The sequence below is a fragment of the Mesoplodon densirostris genome, chromosome 5 (assembly GCF_025265405.1).
Source record: "Mesoplodon densirostris isolate mMesDen1 chromosome 5, mMesDen1 primary haplotype, whole genome shotgun sequence".
Lineage (NCBI taxonomy): Eukaryota > Metazoa > Chordata > Mammalia > Artiodactyla > Ziphiidae > Mesoplodon > Mesoplodon densirostris.
This window is the reverse complement of record NC_082665.1, coordinates 144870399-144890771: the sequence shown is the minus strand read 5'-3', so window position 1 is coordinate 144890771 and position 20373 is coordinate 144870399. Positions and strand designations below refer to the sequence as shown.

General features: G+C 40.0%; 1 protein-coding gene across 4 annotated transcripts in view; it reads right to left on the bottom strand.

Annotated features, from left to right (window-relative positions):
• GK5 (glycerol kinase 5) overlaps positions 1 to 20373 on the bottom strand; it is an 84868-nt gene that overhangs the window by 6697 nt on the left and 57798 nt on the right. For all 4 annotated transcript variants that reach the window (XM_060100223.1, XM_060100224.1, XM_060100222.1 and 1 more), the window contains 4 exons: positions 10856 to 10950; positions 4394 to 4497; positions 3473 to 3532; positions 2973 to 3106 (listed from right to left, as the gene is read on the bottom strand). In XM_060100223.1, the coding sequence (XP_059956206.1) occupies positions 2973 to 3106; positions 3473 to 3532; positions 4394 to 4497; positions 10856 to 10950 (393 nt within the window). The remainder of the gene's footprint in view (positions 1 to 2972; positions 3107 to 3472; positions 3533 to 4393; positions 4498 to 10855; positions 10951 to 20373) is intronic.

The following is a 20373-nucleotide window of genomic DNA, read 5'->3' as shown; positions in this document are numbered from 1 at the left end:
CCCACATGTCGTGGAGCAACTAAGCCTGTGAGCCACAACTACTGAGCCCACATGCCACAACTAGTGAAGCCCACATGCCTAGGGCCCACGCTCCACAACAAAAGAAGCCACCGCAATGAAAAGCACGCACACCACAATGAAGAGTAGCCCCCGCTCACCGCAACTAGAGAAAGCCAGTATGCAGCAACGAAGACCCAATGCAGCTAATAAATAAATTTATTTATTTATTTATTTATTTAAAAAACCAAAGCAAAACAATGATAAATTAAGGTTTTTCTTTTTTTTTTGGCGACACTCTGCAACTTGTGCAGTATATTAGTTACCCGACCAAGGAACGAACCTGGTCCCACAGCAGGGAAAGCACAGAGTCCTAATCACTGGACCGCCAGGGAATCCCCCAAGTTAAGATTTTTGTCATATACCTTGAGGTAAGAGGCAACTCCTCAGGATATGCATAAAATTCAAAGTTGGGGATTAATATAAAAAACAGTTTCTTTTTCAAACTATTGGATTTCATACAAGGCTTTTAAATTCCAGTTCAAGATAATCTTATAGTTCTGGCATATATTGTTCTTTACAAAGAGTATCATGTGATTTATAATAAAAAGCAACAAGAAAACATATTATAACTACAATCATACGTAGTCTGAAATGGTAGCGATCCCTTGTTAATAAACTTGGTACATCTCACTTACTCTGAAGTATTAACATAGTTGACAAGTCTTCAAGAAGTATATTTTTCTCTTACCAATAAAGCTGACACATAAAATTCTTACTTCTAAAATTTTCCATCAGGCCACATTCTATTTACCAAGTCAGTGTTTTAGACTGCCTGTATTTAAAGATATTAATTATTTTATGGAGGTTATTAAAAGACTAAAAATAATCTTTATTAGTATACTACAATTAGATAAATCTATTCATGAAAATAAGTATGTTCTTAAAATTCTTATTTCCAGAATTTATTATTTACACTTAATGGCATACATACTCTTAAAAGTCACTTTATTAAATGTGTATTGAACAGACCCAGTTTCTGGGTGAATTTTGAAAATACAGAGAATTTGCGTAGCCTTCATGTCTCATATTTCATTTTTTTTTTTTTTTTTTTTTGCGGTACGCGGGCCTCTCACCGTTGTGGCCTCTCCCGTTGCGGAGCACAGGCTCCAGACGCGCAGGCTCAGCGGCCATGGCTCACGGGCCCAGCCTCTCCGTGGCATGTGGGATCTTCCCAGACCGGGGCACGAACCCGTGCCCCCTGCATTGGCAGGCAGACTCTCAACCACTGCGCCACCAGGGAAGTCCCATGTCTCATATTTCTGAGAGAGAAGTAATCCAACCAGAAATTTCAGATTCTCTGAGAAGGTAAAACTGTTCCCTGTAGTTAGTGAAGTATCTTTGTATTGAAAAGTTTTGAAATTAAATACAGATAAAATGAAGTAGATACAACTCAAGCCACTATGTTATATGTAAGAATAACTTGCATGTGTTTGTTATTTAAAGTGTATTAAATGTTCAAGAGAATTTGACATATTTAGCTTTATAAGGTGATAAGTGTAGCAATTTGATTAACTTTATAAACAATATTGGAATGCTTATGAGCATTTGGCTTACTGTAATGATAAGCTTAATTTATTCATTTTTCAAGAGTTGTTTAAGTACTGGAGAAATTTCCTTGTTATAGTTCTAAGTTTGCTCAATTAGTCATGTGAAATTATTAAAAATAACATCAGCTATATTATACTTAAGAGTTGAAATATACAAAGTAACTTAAATTTGTAAACGGGAATGACTATTTAAGGGGAAGTTATTTTCTTCAACTTGAATTAATCAAACACCAATCAATGAACAAATGAAAGTGATTGTTTCAACTTTATTCAAAGTTAACATATTTTTAGTAGAATAAAGTATAAGGTGAACTTACCAAGATTTGATGCTTTTTGGGTCCATAACTTTAATTGCTAAATAATAGCCTAAACTTTTAAGTGTAAGATATCCTGTTTTGTACAAACACTCCTCCCTTCCATATAGGAACACAGGAAAACACTCCCAGTGTCCCAAGCATCATCCTGCTCCTAAAGGGCCCTCTAATTGGCCTCCCCATTTCTGTTCTTTACTCCTCCCAGCTAATTAGTGAAAACACTAATTGCCAAAGTGATGTGTTCAAATGTAGATCTAACCATGTCCTTCTGCTTAAAATTGTTCAGTGGCTCTCCGATGTATTCAAGATCAAGTCCAATCTCCTCTATAGGAAGAGGCCACCACAACTGGACCCCTATGTACCTCTCCAGCCTCCCCTCTTGCTCTCATCCTATCAGCACCATAATGGACCAGTACCTTTGCACGAGCTGCCTTCTCTACTGGACCACTCACCTTTATTCTCTCCTCACCTGGTTGTCTGCTAACCCCTTCAAAATTGAACTATATGTTGTCACCTCTGGGTAAGCCTACACCAATTGCTTGATACTGTGGCTGTTCACTGGGCTTATCACACAAGAATAATAATGGGTTGACTTGCTTGACTGCTCCCACTGGAGGCTCCCATAGCAGGGACTCTATCATTTAAACTCTATTATTCCCAGCAGCGACTGTCATGAAGCAGGTGCTCAACAAATGTTCACTAAATGAAAGAGTGAAGTGGTTTCTAATGCCAAAGACAAGCTTATCTAATCAGGAAGTTTACCCAGAGACATTCCCTTGCTAAAGACCAGAGCAGTTGAGAATTCGCTTTCCTGGCCTCATTCTTCTGACTGAAGGAGAGCACCAAGGACGGAAGAGGTGCAACCAGGCCCACCCACAGAAGAGATCACGGGAGCACTTTGTGAGTGATGTGCATATGTGTATGGGGTCTAATGGACACCAAGGCTTTCCAGACCCTCTCGATCTATAACTTTGTGATTTGGGAGGAGAAGTCCTATCTGTAAGAAATGGTTTTGCAAGACAGCTCTCGTTTTAATAAAACCCACACATACCAACAGCAAGGCCAGCTAGAGAAGCTGCACCTACGCAGGACATATCAATGTGGACAGGTCTGTCTATCGTCTCGTTAATCAGGTCTGAAGTCATCTGCATGACAAAACTGTTCTTACAAACTCCTCCATCTGCTCTGTGGGGAGAAAGATATTGGAGATAAATTACTGTAACAAAAGCATAAATACATTATTAATTCTTTTTTAAAAAGCCACACATTTTTTTTTAGATCCTTGATTTTATTTTTAAAGTTTAAAGATTCTTACAATACACATATGGGTGCTAAGATCCTCTCAGATTCCATATTGGGTTATATTCTCCTTAAATCCAAAATTAGCTTTCCTTCTTCTCCAAATTCCTATGACCAAGAATTTTGTTGCAGAGAAGGTAAGCATAAGTTCTTTTTGAAATCCTGAATAATCATAATCATGAAAATGCCAACAGCCGCTACCACTTAACTTCTAATTTCTAATTAAATCTATTAGAAACAAAGTTTACCTACCGGATTTTTCTTACAGGAATGTGGATCTCTTTCTGCATCACCTCATATAACTGTTTGTTTCTAGTTAAAAAAACAAGGAAACTATTTAGAGGCAGTTCATATCATAATAATTCTCTGTTTTTTTCCAATCTAGAATAATAACTGTGGTTTTATTTACATGATATTTATAAAATATGCAAAAGAAAACACTAAAGAAATATATTAGACTAAACTGGATGTCAATAACAGATGGTCAAGTAAACAAGAGGTTCAGGGCCTTCTGTTTTTCACTGTGATGCAAAAGAACATAATTTTTATTTCAGAACTAAATTTAATCTATTACCCTTCCTGCAAATAAAAATTTAAAGCAAGCATCCATTTAATAGGTATGGATGACACACCATAAATAGCATCTAATAGAAATCAAATATAAAAATGATTTTGTAATCAGAGAAAATGTTATTTTAAACATTACAAATGTTCTATTTGTTCCATTCATGACAGCTGCGTTCTTAATTTTAATGAGCTACACCTGCCCCGTGACAAAAAGAGCAAAGGAAATGTACATAAAGAATAATTTTGATGAGTCAATCTTTGAGTATGACAGAAGCATTATTAGTTAGAATTCTCCTTCATGAATAAGGAAATAAAAGACTTTGAAAGTCCAAATTTTGAATCTTTTATGCTTAATAAATTGGATATTTTAAAAATCATTCAATTTTCAGATATCAAATCTAAGTGGTACTGGTACTATTAAATGTGAAAAAAAAGAGATGCAAAAAAATTAGTAATAAGAATAGATTATATCATACACAGTATGAATTAAACTAAAGGTATAAACAGTTAAAATTAAGAAATTTTAAAATATAGTTTAGTAGAAATTAATAAAAGGAAATAGCAATACTGTATGGGGAGGGGGGAGTTTCGGGCAGGTTCTGGTACCTGAAAGCTATTGACTCCAATATTGCTCGTACAAGGTGGTATTTATTGGTGGAAGACTTCAAACCCATAAAAGAGGCACATGCACAGGGGTCATTTAATGGAGCCTGAAGTAAAAGACAGTAAGAATATATTATTACTGCTCTAAATTATATCTATAGACTTGAAGGTATATTATACAATAAAAACATAGCCATGTTAGAAAAAAAAGAATGCTCATTTAGAGATAAATAGTTTTAACATAAATGATAGCCCCAAAATGATGTTAACTATTCAAATAACCTTTTGATAGGACTTAAGCAAGGATGAGTCAGATATTAGACCTATGGGCTGGATCTTCTGTTTGCACCTGTACCAAGAAAAGGGACTGAAGCCCAGAGTAATAGATTATGAAATGCTTAGCTTGATATATGAGGAAAATGAAAAGCAATGCCAGTATTTCCCCTTTTCTCCAACTGTGAAGTGTTTACACTGAAATTGTTTACTATGTAGAGTGGTTTTTTGAGGATATTAAGTTAGACTTAAGATAAAAAAACTACAACGCAAAAAAATGTGTTTTCCAGTGTCATAACTTACACCCAATATGTTGTCAGACTTTCAAAGTAAACTCTATTTCTTAGCTTAAATAGTGTTTTTTTCTTTTAATTTATATATTTTATTTATTTATTTTTGGCTGCATTGGGTCGTCTTTGCTGCGCACGGGCTTTCTCTAGTTGCGGCGAGCGGGGGGCTACTCTTCCTCGTGGTGCACGGGCTTCTTATTTCAGAGGCTTCTCTTGTCGCAGAGCACGGGCTCTAGGTGTGCGGGCTTCAGTAGCTGTGGCTTGCGGGCTCTAGAGCGCAGGTTCAGTAGTTGTGGTGCACGGACTTAGTTGCTCCGCGGCATGTAGGATCTTCCCAGACCAGGGATCAAACCCGTGTCACCTGCATTGGCAGACAGATTCTTAACCACTGTGCCACCAGGGAAGTCCTAGGCTGGGCCATTTATGATATTAGGCAATAACACTAAAGAATCTGCCTGCCGATGCAGGGGACACAGGCTCGAGCCCTGGTCCGGGAAGATCCCACGTGCCGCGGAGCAACTAAGCCCATGCACCACAACTACTGAGCCTGTGCTCTAGAGCCCGCAAGCCACAACTACTGAAGCCCGCGTACCACGACTACTGAAGCCCGCACACCTAGAGCCCGTGTTCTGCAACAAGAGAAGCCCCCGCTCGCCACAACTAGAGAAAGTCCATGCGCAGCAATGAAGACCCAATGCAACCATAAATAAATAAATACATAAATAAACAAACAAATAAATAAATGTTTATATAAAAAAAGAGAACATAGAGCTGTAGATTTAAAAGAAAAGAAATGACCCTGCCTAACATCTGCCTTTAAAAGGCATAATCTTGAGCTGGAATTATGTATTCATCAGATGAAGTTTGTATTCATCTTTGTGTAGCCAGAAATGCAAGACGATTCTGGGACACAAAGATGAAACACAAAGATCCCTGTCAGACCTTGCCATCTCACAAGGAAACAGACAGAATAGTCCCAACACACCTACACAAGGTCATGACAGAGGGACAGGCTAGTGTTGTCAGGAAATGATGGTCCCCAGAAGCACCTTCTAGCTTCAGAGCTTGACATACCATCTTCACCTGGAAAACTTTCTACCACACCTCCTCCTAGTTAATCCTACTCCCCTTCCAAATTTTGGCTCAGCTTCCTCTGGGAAAACTTCGAATCCCAGAAACTAGGTCAGGTTCCCCACTATCCATTTCTATGGAACCTTGTAACTTCCCATCATATCATGTGCCAGTTTATAATCACATATATTTGTGTGATTGTTGAAACTCCATCTTCTGTGCTACACTGTTAGCATCACAGGCAGAAACTCATCTGATGTGCTCACGGTGTGTCTCCAGGGCCTAGCACTGCACCTAGCCCCACACAGGGCATCAATACGCATTTGTTGAATCCATGAACAAATAATGCTTTTCCTAATGCCTTAAATGAAGAAATTCTATATTACATCTTATCTTTATCATAGCCATGATTTTCCTCCTTGTAATCTTATCTTTCAAATTTATTTTGAAAGAGAATTTTTCAAACTTATTAAAACATCTTTTGGTGATTCACTCAGTAAAAGCTAAGTTATATAGTAAAGCTGGTCTATATACCAAGTGATATAATACTGTATGACAAAGATGGGTCAGACTCAGCCAGTTCAATTAGTCCCTAGTAGTATGTGATGGTTTTTTTTGTGTTTTTTATGGCTGTGCCGTGTGCCTTGCAGGATCTCAGGTCCCGACCAGGGATGGAACCTGGGCCCCGGCAGTGAAAGAGCTGAGTCCTAACCATTGGACTGCCAGGGAATTCCCTTGCTATGGTTTTTTTCTGCGTAAAAATTACTTCTTCCAATATACCACATAAAATCCTGGTATAATTGGCCTGAAATCACTTTTGTACAAATAGCTATGAACATAATTTACCGTTAGTAATAGGCCAACCTGAGGGGTTATAAATTCCATAGAAACCTAAAAATTTCTTAATAGGTTACAATGTCCCTGCATTTGTTAGTCCAACTGAGTCTCTCTTTGGGATGATAAAGTAGGAAAAACACTCGCAAGGTACTTTTAAGGGCCTGGTCACATCTTGCCAGGGCAGACAGCCTCCAGCCACACCTCCAATCTATCACTGCCAGGCCCATCAAGTGAGCTTTCCAGAACAGCAGGACTCAGCAAAGTTGTGTGTGGCTCTCTAAGCAAAGCCAGCAGACTCCTGCCCGGGGCACAGACTACCTGCCTCAGCAGGCCCTTGTCCCCACTGGAACCTCAGCCTAATCTGCTGGGGACTTGCACAATGGTTAAGGCCACCATGCCTCTTGTCCTTGTCAACCTAGACCCTAAAAGTAAGTTCCTCTGGCTCCAGTTATGTATTCCTGTTGTCAGAATATTTTATGCTCTCCCAGGAAACAGCAGAGCGGTTAAGAACCTGGACTCTGGAGTCCTAAAGCCAGCTTTGTCACTCACTAGCTGTGTGACACTGCCCAAGTGATAGAACAGCTCCAAACCTCAGCTTCCTCAGCTTCAGAATGGGATGATAAGAGTATCTGCTACCTTGTTGAGTGACTGAGGATTAAATGAGACGACGCGTGTAATGAATTTAGGACAGTGCCTGAGACATAGCGAGTATTCACAGGTTAGCTGCCACTATAATTTGTATTTTAATTGTCATTTCTTACTCAAAGCCTTCCCGCTATTACTCACTTTCTTCATAACTCTTTTACTATGCCTTTTCAACTTTTCCTTCTGTTGTCAATAAACTCCTCTAACTCTTAAACAACTCTGAGACGTGCCTTCCACTGATTTTGTGGTTGGCTGCTGTAACGAGCCTGGCTCTGTGCTGGGCAAGTGGCTTCAGCTGCAGCTATGCAGTGGAAGGTCCACAGGCTTCCATACACAAGGACCAGAAGGACTGTTCTAGCCTCCCATGACCACCGTCAGCCACCATGCATCTGCTGTCAGCAGACACGTCGCCTCCCCCGTGTTTGCTGAGGTCTGCATCAATATCGTGCTTTATATCCCTTTACCTTTCCATGGCTCAGATGTCCCAGTCACGCACAGAACCAGAGGGGGAATTACAGGGGGAGGGGTTCTCAGCAAACTGCTGAGTCCTTGTCTAAAGCAGCCATGTGTCATGCCCTAGTCCTACTGCTGCTACCACAACTGCAGGGGGTGAGCACAAGTCTGTCCAAGGCTTGAAAAGACAAGGTGGCCCAATCAGATTCCCTCCCCTGGAATCTGAATGAGGAAGCGCTTCAGAAGGAACTGACGTGAAAAGGATGCGCAAGATGCAAAAAGGTTGTTGTGTTTATATCCGAACTGTGAAAAGGCAGAAAGTATAAGGAAAAGAATGACAGTTAAACAGAAGCTATGAGGAAGAAAGGGTACAGAGCAAAGCTGGTAAGGAGAAGGGAAAAGCAGAGCCACAGAGAGGCAGAAACCACAGAGAAGAACACTGAGACCTGCTACGTCAGTTGCCAACTCCTTTCCCATCCTGGTGCTCAGGAGTGTGTGAACAGCCAGCTCCTCTTGGGCGGGCAGGGGAAGAGAGGGAGGTGCTCAAGCAAGCCTGTTTCTTGCAAACCCAAGAAGCTTCACTGGAGCATGACTCCTCATCCACTGAAGACTGGCACTTGACTCACGGTCCTGTCCATCCTACTATGTATGGCCAACATCACGGTAACTTTAACGTCAGGTAGATGACCACTGATGCTTGCCTGCGATACCTGTGAGGGATGCTCTGCTCTAGTACGCCCCTCCCCAAACCTAGACAAAGCCACAATGGCTGCACCAATTGATGCCACTCTGTGTACAGCCCCCATGCTCCAGCCCATTCCCTGAAGTGGCTGCCCCACAAGCTCCCCCTGTCCTCGAAGTTCCTGCAATGCCCCTTTCTCAGCTGACGCCCCTGAGGCTATTAGGAGCCTTCAACATCCTGCCCCCCATTACCCGCAGCTGTACCAATATTCTAAAGTTAAAGGCAGGATCACAGATACTTGACCCTTCCTTCCTTCCATTCTCCTAGTCCGCATTTTCTCCAGTTGTTGACGTTGGCAACTTACAGGTGATCTCCCCACTATTTTCTGAACAGCTTAGTATCAACACACTATTGTTGTTTGAATTAACTTTTGGTTTCCAATTAAGAGTTTCATTTTACATCAGGAAATAACGAGCCTGCGGTCCTACCCCACCCCACCCACTTCAACATATTGCCAGGTTGCAACCATGGCAGGACAGGGACATTTTGTTAGCAACATGAAATTAAAATCACATCTGTGATAGTGTTGTCTAATCTTTTGGACTTTAGCAATACTTTGGTTTTTTTAATCACATAGTTTACATTATTTTTACAGGCATATGAACTGGTGGAGAAGTTAGAGTTGCCAAGACAGAGTCACAACTAGGTCCCCCAGCACATTTTTCAAAAAGGGAAGAATCCACAGTAACCTAATTAAACCCTCCCTTTGCTGATGACAACTATTCATCCAACCTTCCTCCTTAAACCTCAATCAGACAAATATTCTTCATTATCTGTCCTATCATGGATGCTATTTAGGTGCCTCACATTACTCTGAAGAGGATGCAATGCAACCTCTTTATGTAGTTTATAAACTTTTAGTCCTTTATGATAAAGTATTTAGAAGGAAATTATTACAGATATTAAAATAATGCTCATTTAAAAATCTAGTTTGAAAATATGGTATTTTTAGGGATTTAAAACCACCCTGGTCTAACTCCTTTTCACCAGGTTCTACATTGTATTATCCAAACTTTTAAATTTTGGATTTTTTGTAACTGATTGCTTGAGTATGGATGGACTAGAAGAAAGGGAAATTTTATTTTTTGAAAGAAAAAAATATTTAGAGGAGTATTAAAGGACTAATTATCCCCCCAAAAAGGAATTTTGTTTGTAATAATATACTTGAAAACAGTTTTTAAAAGTCTTTGTAACACTATGCTAAAATTAAAGGTAGTATCAACAGATCTTTCAATTAAATATGAAGTTAAATATTACAAAATCAAGTATTTTACTGAGTTCACTTTTTAGTTAGGCAAGGTAACCAAAATCCCACATCATAACAGTTAACCAAAAGAAATTCTGATGTTTTTTCAAAACGTTAGGGGCTTGCCTGATGGCACAGTGGTTAAGAATCCACCTGCCAATGCAGGGGACACGGGTTTGATCTCTGGTCTGGGAAGATCCCACATGCCGTGGAGCAACTAAGCCCGTGCGCCACAACTAATGAGCCCATGCGCCACAACTACTGAAGCCCGCACACCCTAGAGCCCACACACCACAACTACTGAGCCCACGTGCTGCAACTACTGAGACTGCGTGCTGCAACTACTGAAACCCACGCGCCTAGAGCCCATGTTCCGCAGCAAGAGAAGCCACAGCAATGTGAAGCCCATGCACCACAACAAAGCGTAGTCCCCACTCGCTGCAACTAGAGAAAGCCTGCACGTAGCAACAAAGACCTGATGCAGCCAAAAAAAAAAAATTAATGAAACTTATAAACAACTGAAAAAAATAAGGTATAACATATACCTTAACATTATTTTTCTAATTCTCAATGGTACACCTCCTCTAACTAAAGAATGCTGATCTATTTTCCCCCACTGGTAAATGGCTACTTTTGGTCATGATAAAGTAACCATGGGTCTTATGTAAAAGTTCTATAATAAACCTGCTAACTTTTAGTTTTCACAGAGATGGAGTTCTGAGCAAAAGCCAGCAGAATTTGCCCTGCCCTCTCGTGGAATTCATGCTAGGTCAAAACACAACTTCTCAGCCCTAGAAAGTACCTTTCACCTCAGTTCTGTTCAGTGCCCACATTTTCAGATACATAATATTAGGTGTGAGTACGAAGAGGGAAATGTTTGTAATTGCCATTAACTTAAAAAAAAATACCTGCAATCCACTAAAAGATGGAACAAAATAAACTCCTTCAGAATCTTCCAAACTTTTGGCCATTTTTTCAGTTTCAGCAGCATCTGTGAACAGATCTGCAAAAACAAAAACAAACAAACAAACAACAACAAAACCCTAAAACAAAACGAAGGGGTTGGGGGGGGACAAACAGAATTATGTTATATGACTAGTATTCACCTGCATCAGCATTTATTACGAATATAATGTGAGAGGTCGCTCACTTAAAAGGGTCAACACAAAGGCAATCTGCTCTAGTGCTATCTGGGTTCTCCCACTGCAGAGGTTTATGGCCCATGGAAAGGACAAGGGAGACAGAAGACCCTCTTAGATGGGCTCTGGATGTAGCAGGCCTTACTTTTTTCCTTTAAAGATAATTGGGCTGTTTAAGAATCAATTCTATGTGTTTTTTGCCATTAAAAACTTTGTTCTCCTAAAGATTACACCCATTCTAGTTTTCTGATGAAAAGATCATCTACCTATAACAACCAAGAGAGTCAAAACTGTTAACTATGAAAAACTATTCCATCTAAGGAGTTCAGTAAAGGGCCAGTAACACACAGATACACTAAAAGTCGATCTTTATAAAACAAACAAAAAATCAAGATCTAATTTATTTAGTATACTTTTTAATTGAAGTATACATATAGGAAGATGCACAAATGCTAAGTGTACAGCTGGATGAATTTTCACAGTGTGAATACATGCAGGAAACCAACACCTAGGTCAAGATACCAACTTCTTTTGCTCAACATCATGTTTGTGAGATTCCTTTTGTTACAAGTAGTTGTACTTCATTCATTCTCATGCCTGTATAGTATTCCATTCTCACCATACACAATTAATTCAATTATTCTACAGCTGATATGCATATGGGTAGTTTCCAGTTTTGGGCTAATATAAATAGGCCACTTTGAACACTCATGTACCTTCTTTTTGGTAAGCATATGTACATATTTCCGTTTGTCATATACCAAGGGATGGAATTGCTGGTCCTAGGATCTTCACATTCAGGACTAGCTTTAGCAGATATTGCTGAATCGTTTTCCAAAGTGGTTTTACCAATTCAAGGCTCTTGCCAGGCCTATGAGAGTCCCAGTTATCCCATATTCTTGTCAACAATTGATACTGTCTATGGTTTTCATTTTCACTCTTCAGTGGTATTGCACAATAGCTTGATTTTGTATTTCTCTGTTGACTAATGAAGTTGAAATCCTTTTCATTGGCCATTTGGATACACTTGTTTGTAATGTGACTCCTGAATAAGCATGTGAGACTGACAGCATAGATCAGATGCAAAAGATCAGGAATTGGTCATAATAAGTATTGCTGGCCTTATACAGTAATACTTAAGTTGGTTTTATTTTCTTATATGTTTTGTTATTCTTATAATGAAGAACTGATTAAAGACAAGACGTTTAAGGAACACCTATGATAAAACTATGGTTAATGAGCATCGCTCAATAATTATTACAAATTTTACTCAAAATGACAGTTATCAGATCCATAAGTTACATTCATTTGTTCAAAATGTCCGATAACACGTCAAAATAGACAGCACTTCAAAAACTAATATACTAAGAAGAAAACACTGCTCTTAAAATCTATACTTTGAAGAAATCATGTCCAAATGTCTAAATTTTTCAACCAAGATGTGGAAAACATACTAGATGGCTGGTTTGAGGAAAGTTTTTGGTAACAGACAAAGAAACAGGGGGAAGAAAATCTAGTTTGTCCACATTCTTTACTGGTTGTTCTGTGCTTGCTTGAAGCATTTCTCTAAATAATCTTCTACCTAAAATGCTCACAAATGAGCTGATTAATGGAAAGTCCTGTGGAGTAGGAGGACTTCACTCTGTCTCTCCCAGTGAATGCAACCAAGAGTCCTGGATGGAATACACAGAGAAGCTATCTGAGGACGCAAAAGAATAAGCTAGCGGTCCAACCGAGGAACTCTGAGTACCACCAAACCAGCAGTGAGCTTCCTGTTTTTTATTTTCTCTGATATCTCCTGTCCTAGAATCAGGGACAGCCTGAAACCTGAAACTTGGGTCTGTACACCAGGTACAAATATGAAGAGCTTCTGAAGAAGCCCCTCTTTTTGGTCTGAGGAGTGGGAGTCAGGGGTCTCCACAGGACAGAGAGTGGGGAAATGATCCTGTTTTTTTGTTTTTTGAATGTTTTTTCATTCTACCTGAATGAGAGAGAAAAAACATTGTATCTTCATGTTTTTGCAAAAACAAATAGGAAGGATAGACCAAAAACAAATGTAGTGATTATCTACAAGAGGTAGGAAGACAGAGTGAAGGGAGAGGAGAGGGAGTCAACTGCTCCTTCTTTTATGAATTTGACTTGGAAATCATGTTAAAATTCCACATCAAAAAATGTTTTTAAAAAGGATGCAGAGGGAAAAAAACTAAAAATGAATGGTAACAGAAACAAATGAACCCAGTTCTTTTCAAATTAATAAACTCACCGAAGGGAGAAGAAAAAGAATTAATCCAGGTAATTTGAATAGTATGCTTGGACCATATACCCTTAATATATATAAAAAAAAAAACCCTTGAACATTGTTTGTTGGAGTGACATGGGTCTAGTAACTCAAACTCTTTGGTGTATATTTTAAGATTGAGCAAATAAGTACATAATATTAATGTTGTTGGGAGCCAGGGTTCTCGACGTGGAAAAAAGGGAGACAAAAATATAGAACAGGGACCCTTCTCTCTCTCTCTCTCTCACACACACACACACACATTTCCAGCTCTGCTACAAAGGCATTCCAGTCATTGTTCTTATATGTTTTTTAATTTTTAATTTTTAAAAATTTATCAAATTGTACATTTATTTATTGGCTGCACTGCATAGCTTGTGGAATCTTAGTTCCCCAACCAGGGATTGAACCTGAGCCCTCAGCAGTGAAAGTATGGAGTCCTAACCACTGGACCACCAGGGAATTCCCCCAGTCATTGTTTTTATTTTTTTAATAAATTTATTTATTTATGTATTTATTTTTGGCTGCACTGGGTCTTTGTTGTTGGGTCTTAGTTGCTGAGCACAGGCTTTCTCTAGTTGAAGGGAGTGGGGGCTATTCTTCCTTGCGGTTCGCAGGTTTCTCATTGCGGTGGCTTCTCTTGTTGCAGAGTTTGGGCTCTAGGCATGCGGGCTTCAGCAGTTGTGGCATGCGGGCTCAGTAGTTGTGGCTCGCAGGCTCTAGAGCGCAGGCTCAATAGTTGCGGCACATGGGCTTAGTTGCTCCGCAGCATGTGGGATCTTCCCGGACCAGGGCTTAAACCCATGTCCCCTGCATCCGCAGGCAGATTCTCAACCACTACACACCAGGGAAGCCCCTCATTGTTTTTAAATACCATTTCCCACTAAAAGGAGGCAGGGCTCATTGGAAAAGTGGCTAATTCCAGGGCAGGGATACAAAAAACACAAGATGAGCTCAAAACCATCTTGTGCCAGAAATTAAGAAAGTGCTCAAAAATAATACAGATAGACACTTCGAAGACATAGAAGCCAGTCTAAAGAGGTTTTCACTGGCCAAATCTGGGGCTATTTGAGCATGAAGAAAAAAAATAAGAACTGTAAAAATTATAACCTGCTGAATAAAATAAGAAACCATGAGTTCATACCAATAATAAATTAACAGAGGAGAAGGGAAAGCTCTTCCTTATATAACAGAATGCTAACTAATAAACAGAGGGAAAATGGAGTTAGAAAGCACCATTTTGCAACTATCAGAGTGAAGACTGATCCAGGTAGGAATCATCAATGAAAGCTAAATTTAGGGGATGGGGGAAGTTTGGTGAGAAAAGGGGTATCTAGCTAATCTCAAAAGTATCTCGCCACATATTATTTATTACCAAAAAATGGTAATTATACAATGGAGAAATCAGAAAATATCTTATGCATTTGAACAAAACTGACAGAACCAAAACAGGAGTAAGAGGCACTTTGCATATCCAGGTATGTATTCTGAGAAAGACACATAATCACTTATGTATAATTTCAGTCCAAACTATATAACCTGGATCTAGACATGAAACACCCAAATTGAGGGACATTCTATAAAATAACTGACTTATATTCTTCAAAAATGTCAATGGCATGAGAAACAGAAAAGTTGATGAAACTGTTCTAGATTAAAGGAAATTATACAATAAGCAATCCTGAACTGGATCCCATATTGGAAAAAAATTGCCATGAAGGACAGGATTGGGACATCTGACGAAAGTATTGTACCCACTGTTAAATTTTCTGAAGTTAATAACCATACTTTAGCTATGTGAGAGAATATTCTTGTTCTTAGGAAATACATAGTGAAATACTACAGGGAAAGAAGTAAGATGCATGCAAGCTATTACCAAAGAGCTCAGAAAATTATATAGATATTTATCTATCCTATAGCATATTGGATGGATAGATGGATGGGTGGATAATAGATAGGTAAAGCAATTATGGCAAAATGTTGAAACATGGCAAATCTGGGATAAAGGATATACAAGAATTTTTGTACTATTTTTACAAGTTTGAAATTATTTCAAAACAAAAAGTTAAAACAGTTCTCATTTTCTCTTCTCTCTTTCTCCACCCCCGACATATACATATATAAACTCACTGAAACGTATATAGGGTAACTTAGATATGTTTAAAAGAGATTTAGTTTATCAATCTACCCTTTATGATTTGCATACCTTTATCATTTTTGGCTTGGAAATTTTAAATGCTTCTCTTTATTTGCATATTAATAAGCATTCATCATTTTCATCTAAGTACTGATTTTTACAGAATTATAGTCATTTTCTTTATTTTCTGGACACTATTAAATTGTGTTTCAAATGTTTTCCTTGGCCTTATGCTACTTAAGAAAAGACATTTCAAATTTCCATGTGGCTAAGTACCATTTAAATACTGTTTTTACTATTCATTTCTAACTGTATTACATAACAGGCTGAGATGTTCCACTCTTGCTTGTCTAAGTATGGCACTGAGAAAAGGATTTGGTTCTGTGTGTGTGTGTGTGTGTGAAAAGAGATTTACACAGACTTGAAATAAAAACATAAATGAACAGGAAGAAGAATGAAGAACAGAAAACACTCAGTTGTCTATTCTTTTTTTTTTTTTTTTTTTTTTTTTTTTTTTTGCGGTATGCGGGCCTCTCACTGTCGTGGCCTCTCCCGTTGCGGAGCACAGGCTCCGGATGCGCAGGCCCAGCGGCCATGGCTCACGGGCCCAGCCGCTCCGCAGCATATGGGATCCTCCCAGATCGGGGCACGAACCCGTATCCCCTGCATCGGCAGGCGGACTCTCAACCACTGCGCCACCAGGGAGGCCCCAGTTGTCTATTCTTGACCAATAATTTGCCCCATAAATTACACATCACAGAATTAAAAGCATTTATGGGAAGGAAAAAAAAAAAGAATACCATTTTGAAACATTGGACAGGAACATTACTTTCTTTTGTAGAGCAGGCATGCACACACATAAAATCTTTAAGCCCGGCTTAATTAGGGGCTCTTTTTAGTGTTAAGATCATTTCAATCTCTTAAAAGGATATCCAAAACTATGTTCTTAATGTATGGAAATAAAGTGTTTACATTACAGTAAGAAAACTTAAATCAGCAGCTCAAATAAAATAGAACAAAGAGAAGTCTGGCCTACTACCAGGAAAAAAAATATATTTTTATTTGGGAAACACTTTATTTGTATCCTTTGCTTTCTCCATTTTGGTATCTTTGTTCTAGCTCATTTTGGGTAATTTCTTCAGAAAGTATAGACTGCATGGCCAAGAAATGTACCTTTTGCACTTAATCTGAATGACGTCTTAGCCGGACCCTGGAATATTGGCTCCCTGTTCTTTTTTCTCTGTAATGGGTAGATGTTGTTCCACTTTCAAAATTTTACAACTAACTTCCAGGCCGGTCTGATTCTCTTCTCTTTATAAATCAACTATTCTTCCTGTCTCGACTCTTTTCTTTATTCTTGGGATTCAGACAATTCATCTACATATGACTGTCTTAGTGTGCGACTTTTTAAAACTTGGTAAAGCCATTTCACTCTGAAAACTTAGGTCTTTCTTCAGTTCAGGGACATTTATTTTCAATTATCTCTTCAATTTTTACATTTTCATAATTCCATTTCATATTCCAGAAAAGAGACAATTAGTCACATATTTCTTTCCTCTGATCTTTCCTCTGTATCTCTTACCTTTCAGCTTTATTTTCTGTTTTTTCCTTTTTGTTGTTAAATTCTTCCTGATCCCTACTTGGGTTTTCAGCACTGTCCATTTTATATTTTATTAATTTCTTTAGATATTATATATCAAGGTTTTTGTCCTTTGAAATTCTTTATTTGTTCCCAACATTTCTTTGCAATGTTTTCTTTTATCCATTTACTGTTTTATTTTTGTTGTTGTTATATTTTTTAATAAGTTTGTGTATTTATTTATTTTTGGCTGCGTTGGGTCTTCGTTGCTGAGCATGGGCTTTCTCTAGTTGCGGCGAGCGGGGGCTACTCTTCATTGCAGTGCGTGGTCTTCTTACTGCAGTGGCTTCTCTTGTTGTGGAGCGCAGCTTCAGTAGTTGTGACACACGGGCTTAGCTGCTCTGTGGCATGTGGGATCTTCCTGGACCAGGGATCGAACCGTGTCCCCTGCACTGGCAGGCAGATTCTTAACCACTGCACCACCAGGGAAGCCCACTGTTGTTGTTATTTTAATCTTCTGTTTCCTCCATGACATCTGCCTCTGTGGGAGCCACCTGTTGTGCTTTATCGAACTTGGTCACCCTCCTTCAAGGTACTGGATGTTCTTGAATGCTTTGTGCTCTCCTTCAGGTCAGGCTTATGGGGTTGGCAGGCAGTGAGAGGTAAGGGAATGAATACCCTTGGCTCTCGGGTTTCTCAAAGTATGAGAAAGCTTAGGCCTCTCCACTTAGCCTGGAAGAGGAGCAATTCAGACCAATCAGTACTGACGTCCACTGTTATCAGGTTCTCCCAGGAGTGGGGAGGCCCAGCTTTTTCTTCTCCACATCTGAGGGGATTTTCTCTTGGCTCAGCAGGCTCGATCCATAGAGAACATCTACAGGGTCCTCACCAGACTCTGGTATTTTCACCAATAACACTCAGCTGGTGCCCTCTACAGACCCTGGGTCTGCACAGTCTCCTTGACAACTCAAGGCTTCATTCATGGCTGGGGTCCACTCCAGCTGCAGCCATATTTATCTTACTGTGTGTCATCCTAGCAGGAAGCAAGAGGGATGCAAGACCATGAACAGAGACCCTACTTACTAGCAATAACGTGTAACCATTCACCACCACCTAATTAGTTCCTAGATGAGAGAATGTTTATCTCATCTCCTCTAATGAGAGAGGCTGTTATCTCTCTTCAGAAGAGACCCAGAGAGCAGAAATCAGTTTCCTTTATTTCTAGTAAACAAGAGTCCTGGGTAATTTAAAATGTATACTGGGAGTCTGATGGGGCTTGCCTGGAGCAGGCAGATGTGACATGTAGCAATTAAACGTGGAATTGCTAGGGAAAAGATGTCCCCTGACCCACATTACCGGAGGACAACAGAGATGGGAACTGTCTCAGTTGTAGAAAAGAAATAGGGCATTCTTTCAGTTCCTTAAATAGGCCATGCTTCTCCCCGCTCAGGGCCTTCTTCACTGGTCCTCTCTGCTTGGGCTGCTCCTTGACCAAGTGCTTCTCCCATCTGTCCAACCACTTGTTCTTCCTTCAGTCCTAGCTAAAACACGACTTCTTTTTTTTCTTCGGTACGCGGGTCTCTCACTGTTGTGGCCTCTCCCGTTGTGGAGCACAGGCTCCGGACGCGCAGGCTCAGCGGCCATGGCTCAGGGCCCAGCCGCTCCGCGGCATGTGGCATCCTCGCGGACCGGGGCACGAACCCGTGTCCCCTGCATCGGCAGGCGGACTCACAGCCACTGCGCCACCAGGGAAGCCCACGACTTCTTTCTTTCTTTCTTTCTTTAGTTGCAGATGACTTTTTAAAAAATAAATTATTTATTTATTGAATTTGTTTATTGTTTTTGCCATTGGGTTTTTGTTGCTGTGCACGGGCTGTCTCTGGTTGCGGCAAGCGGGGGCTACTCTTCATTGCCGTGCGCGGGCTTCTCATTGCAGGGGCTTCACTTGTTGCAGAGCACGGGCTCTAGGCACGCGGGCTTCAGTCGTTGTGGCACGTGGACTCCGTAGTTGTGGCACGTGGGCTCAGTAGTTGTGGCACACGAGCTCTAGAGTACAGGCTCAGTAGTTGTGGAGCATGGGCTTAGTTGCTCCGCGGCATGTGGGATCTTCCCGGGCCAGGGCTCGAACCCGTTTCCCCTGCATTGGCAGGCGGATTCTTAACCACCACACCACCAGGGAAGCCTGAAACATGACTTCTTTAAAGAAGCCCTCTGATTCCCCAGACCAAACAAAGCCCTCCCTTTAGAAAGAGATCACTGATTCTACCTCTACGTCTCTTTCCTAGTACTTAACGCTAATTTCTTTTGTTTTTTTCAATTATTCATTTAATATACATCTTTCCTGCTAGACTATAACCTCCGTGAGGGCAGGGAGTGACTGTCTGAGCCACTGGTGTCTCCTAGCATGTACAGGTCCAGGTTCGTACTTAGCTCTTAATTACTTGTTAACTGAATAAAAGCTGGAAGACAGAAATATTTCTAAGGTTGAGATAGCAAAGTAGAGAACAAATAGTGAAGGGGAGCTGAGATGGACCAGATGGAAAGGCAGAAGAGATGATCCCATAGGGACTCAAGGGGGAAAACAGTGAGAGAATTGGCCTGTGTGAAAAAGATTAAGAAAATAAATCTGAAAGTCAAGATGAAAGTGTCTTAAAAGAGCTTTTGTGCCTGAGCTCGACTGAGGCATTCAACCCAGTAAAGGGGTAGGAGGAAGCCACCATTCAGAGTGGAACAAACCCAGCATGTCACACAGACATAAATGCTCAGAATACACATCTTCAAGGAAATGACAGGGTCACTCAGGCTCTTATGCACTGTGTTTCTCCTGAACATAATTCAGTTATTTTCTCGATATACTCATTAAAGTGAATTCTCAGAACAGAAAGAGATATATTCAAATAAAGGTCAACTTTTTTTTACATTTCAGACAGATGTATACCAGTAATGTTTAGCTCTGCCAACGATTGAAATTTTTAAGTAAATAATTCAACTCTGAATTCTCTCTCTCTCCAGTCAGACAAATGGTCCTGCTTCCTGCCAGAGATGGGACTGGTCTTTAGGAAGGGCTTATGCGTCCACTGGAAATCACACTGCTTTTCTAGGTCAGGGCCATTTAGCTCCATCCCCCAGAAAAGGGTTTTCCTCACTTGAGAATCACAGTGAATGAGCGCCAACCCAGCAAAGCAGTGGAAATGATTCCCCTGATAATGTGCACATGATGTTAAAGGAACTTGGGAATGATTTTTTTTTTTAATGAGGAATGTGAAATTATTCTTCTTTTTCTTTGCACTTTT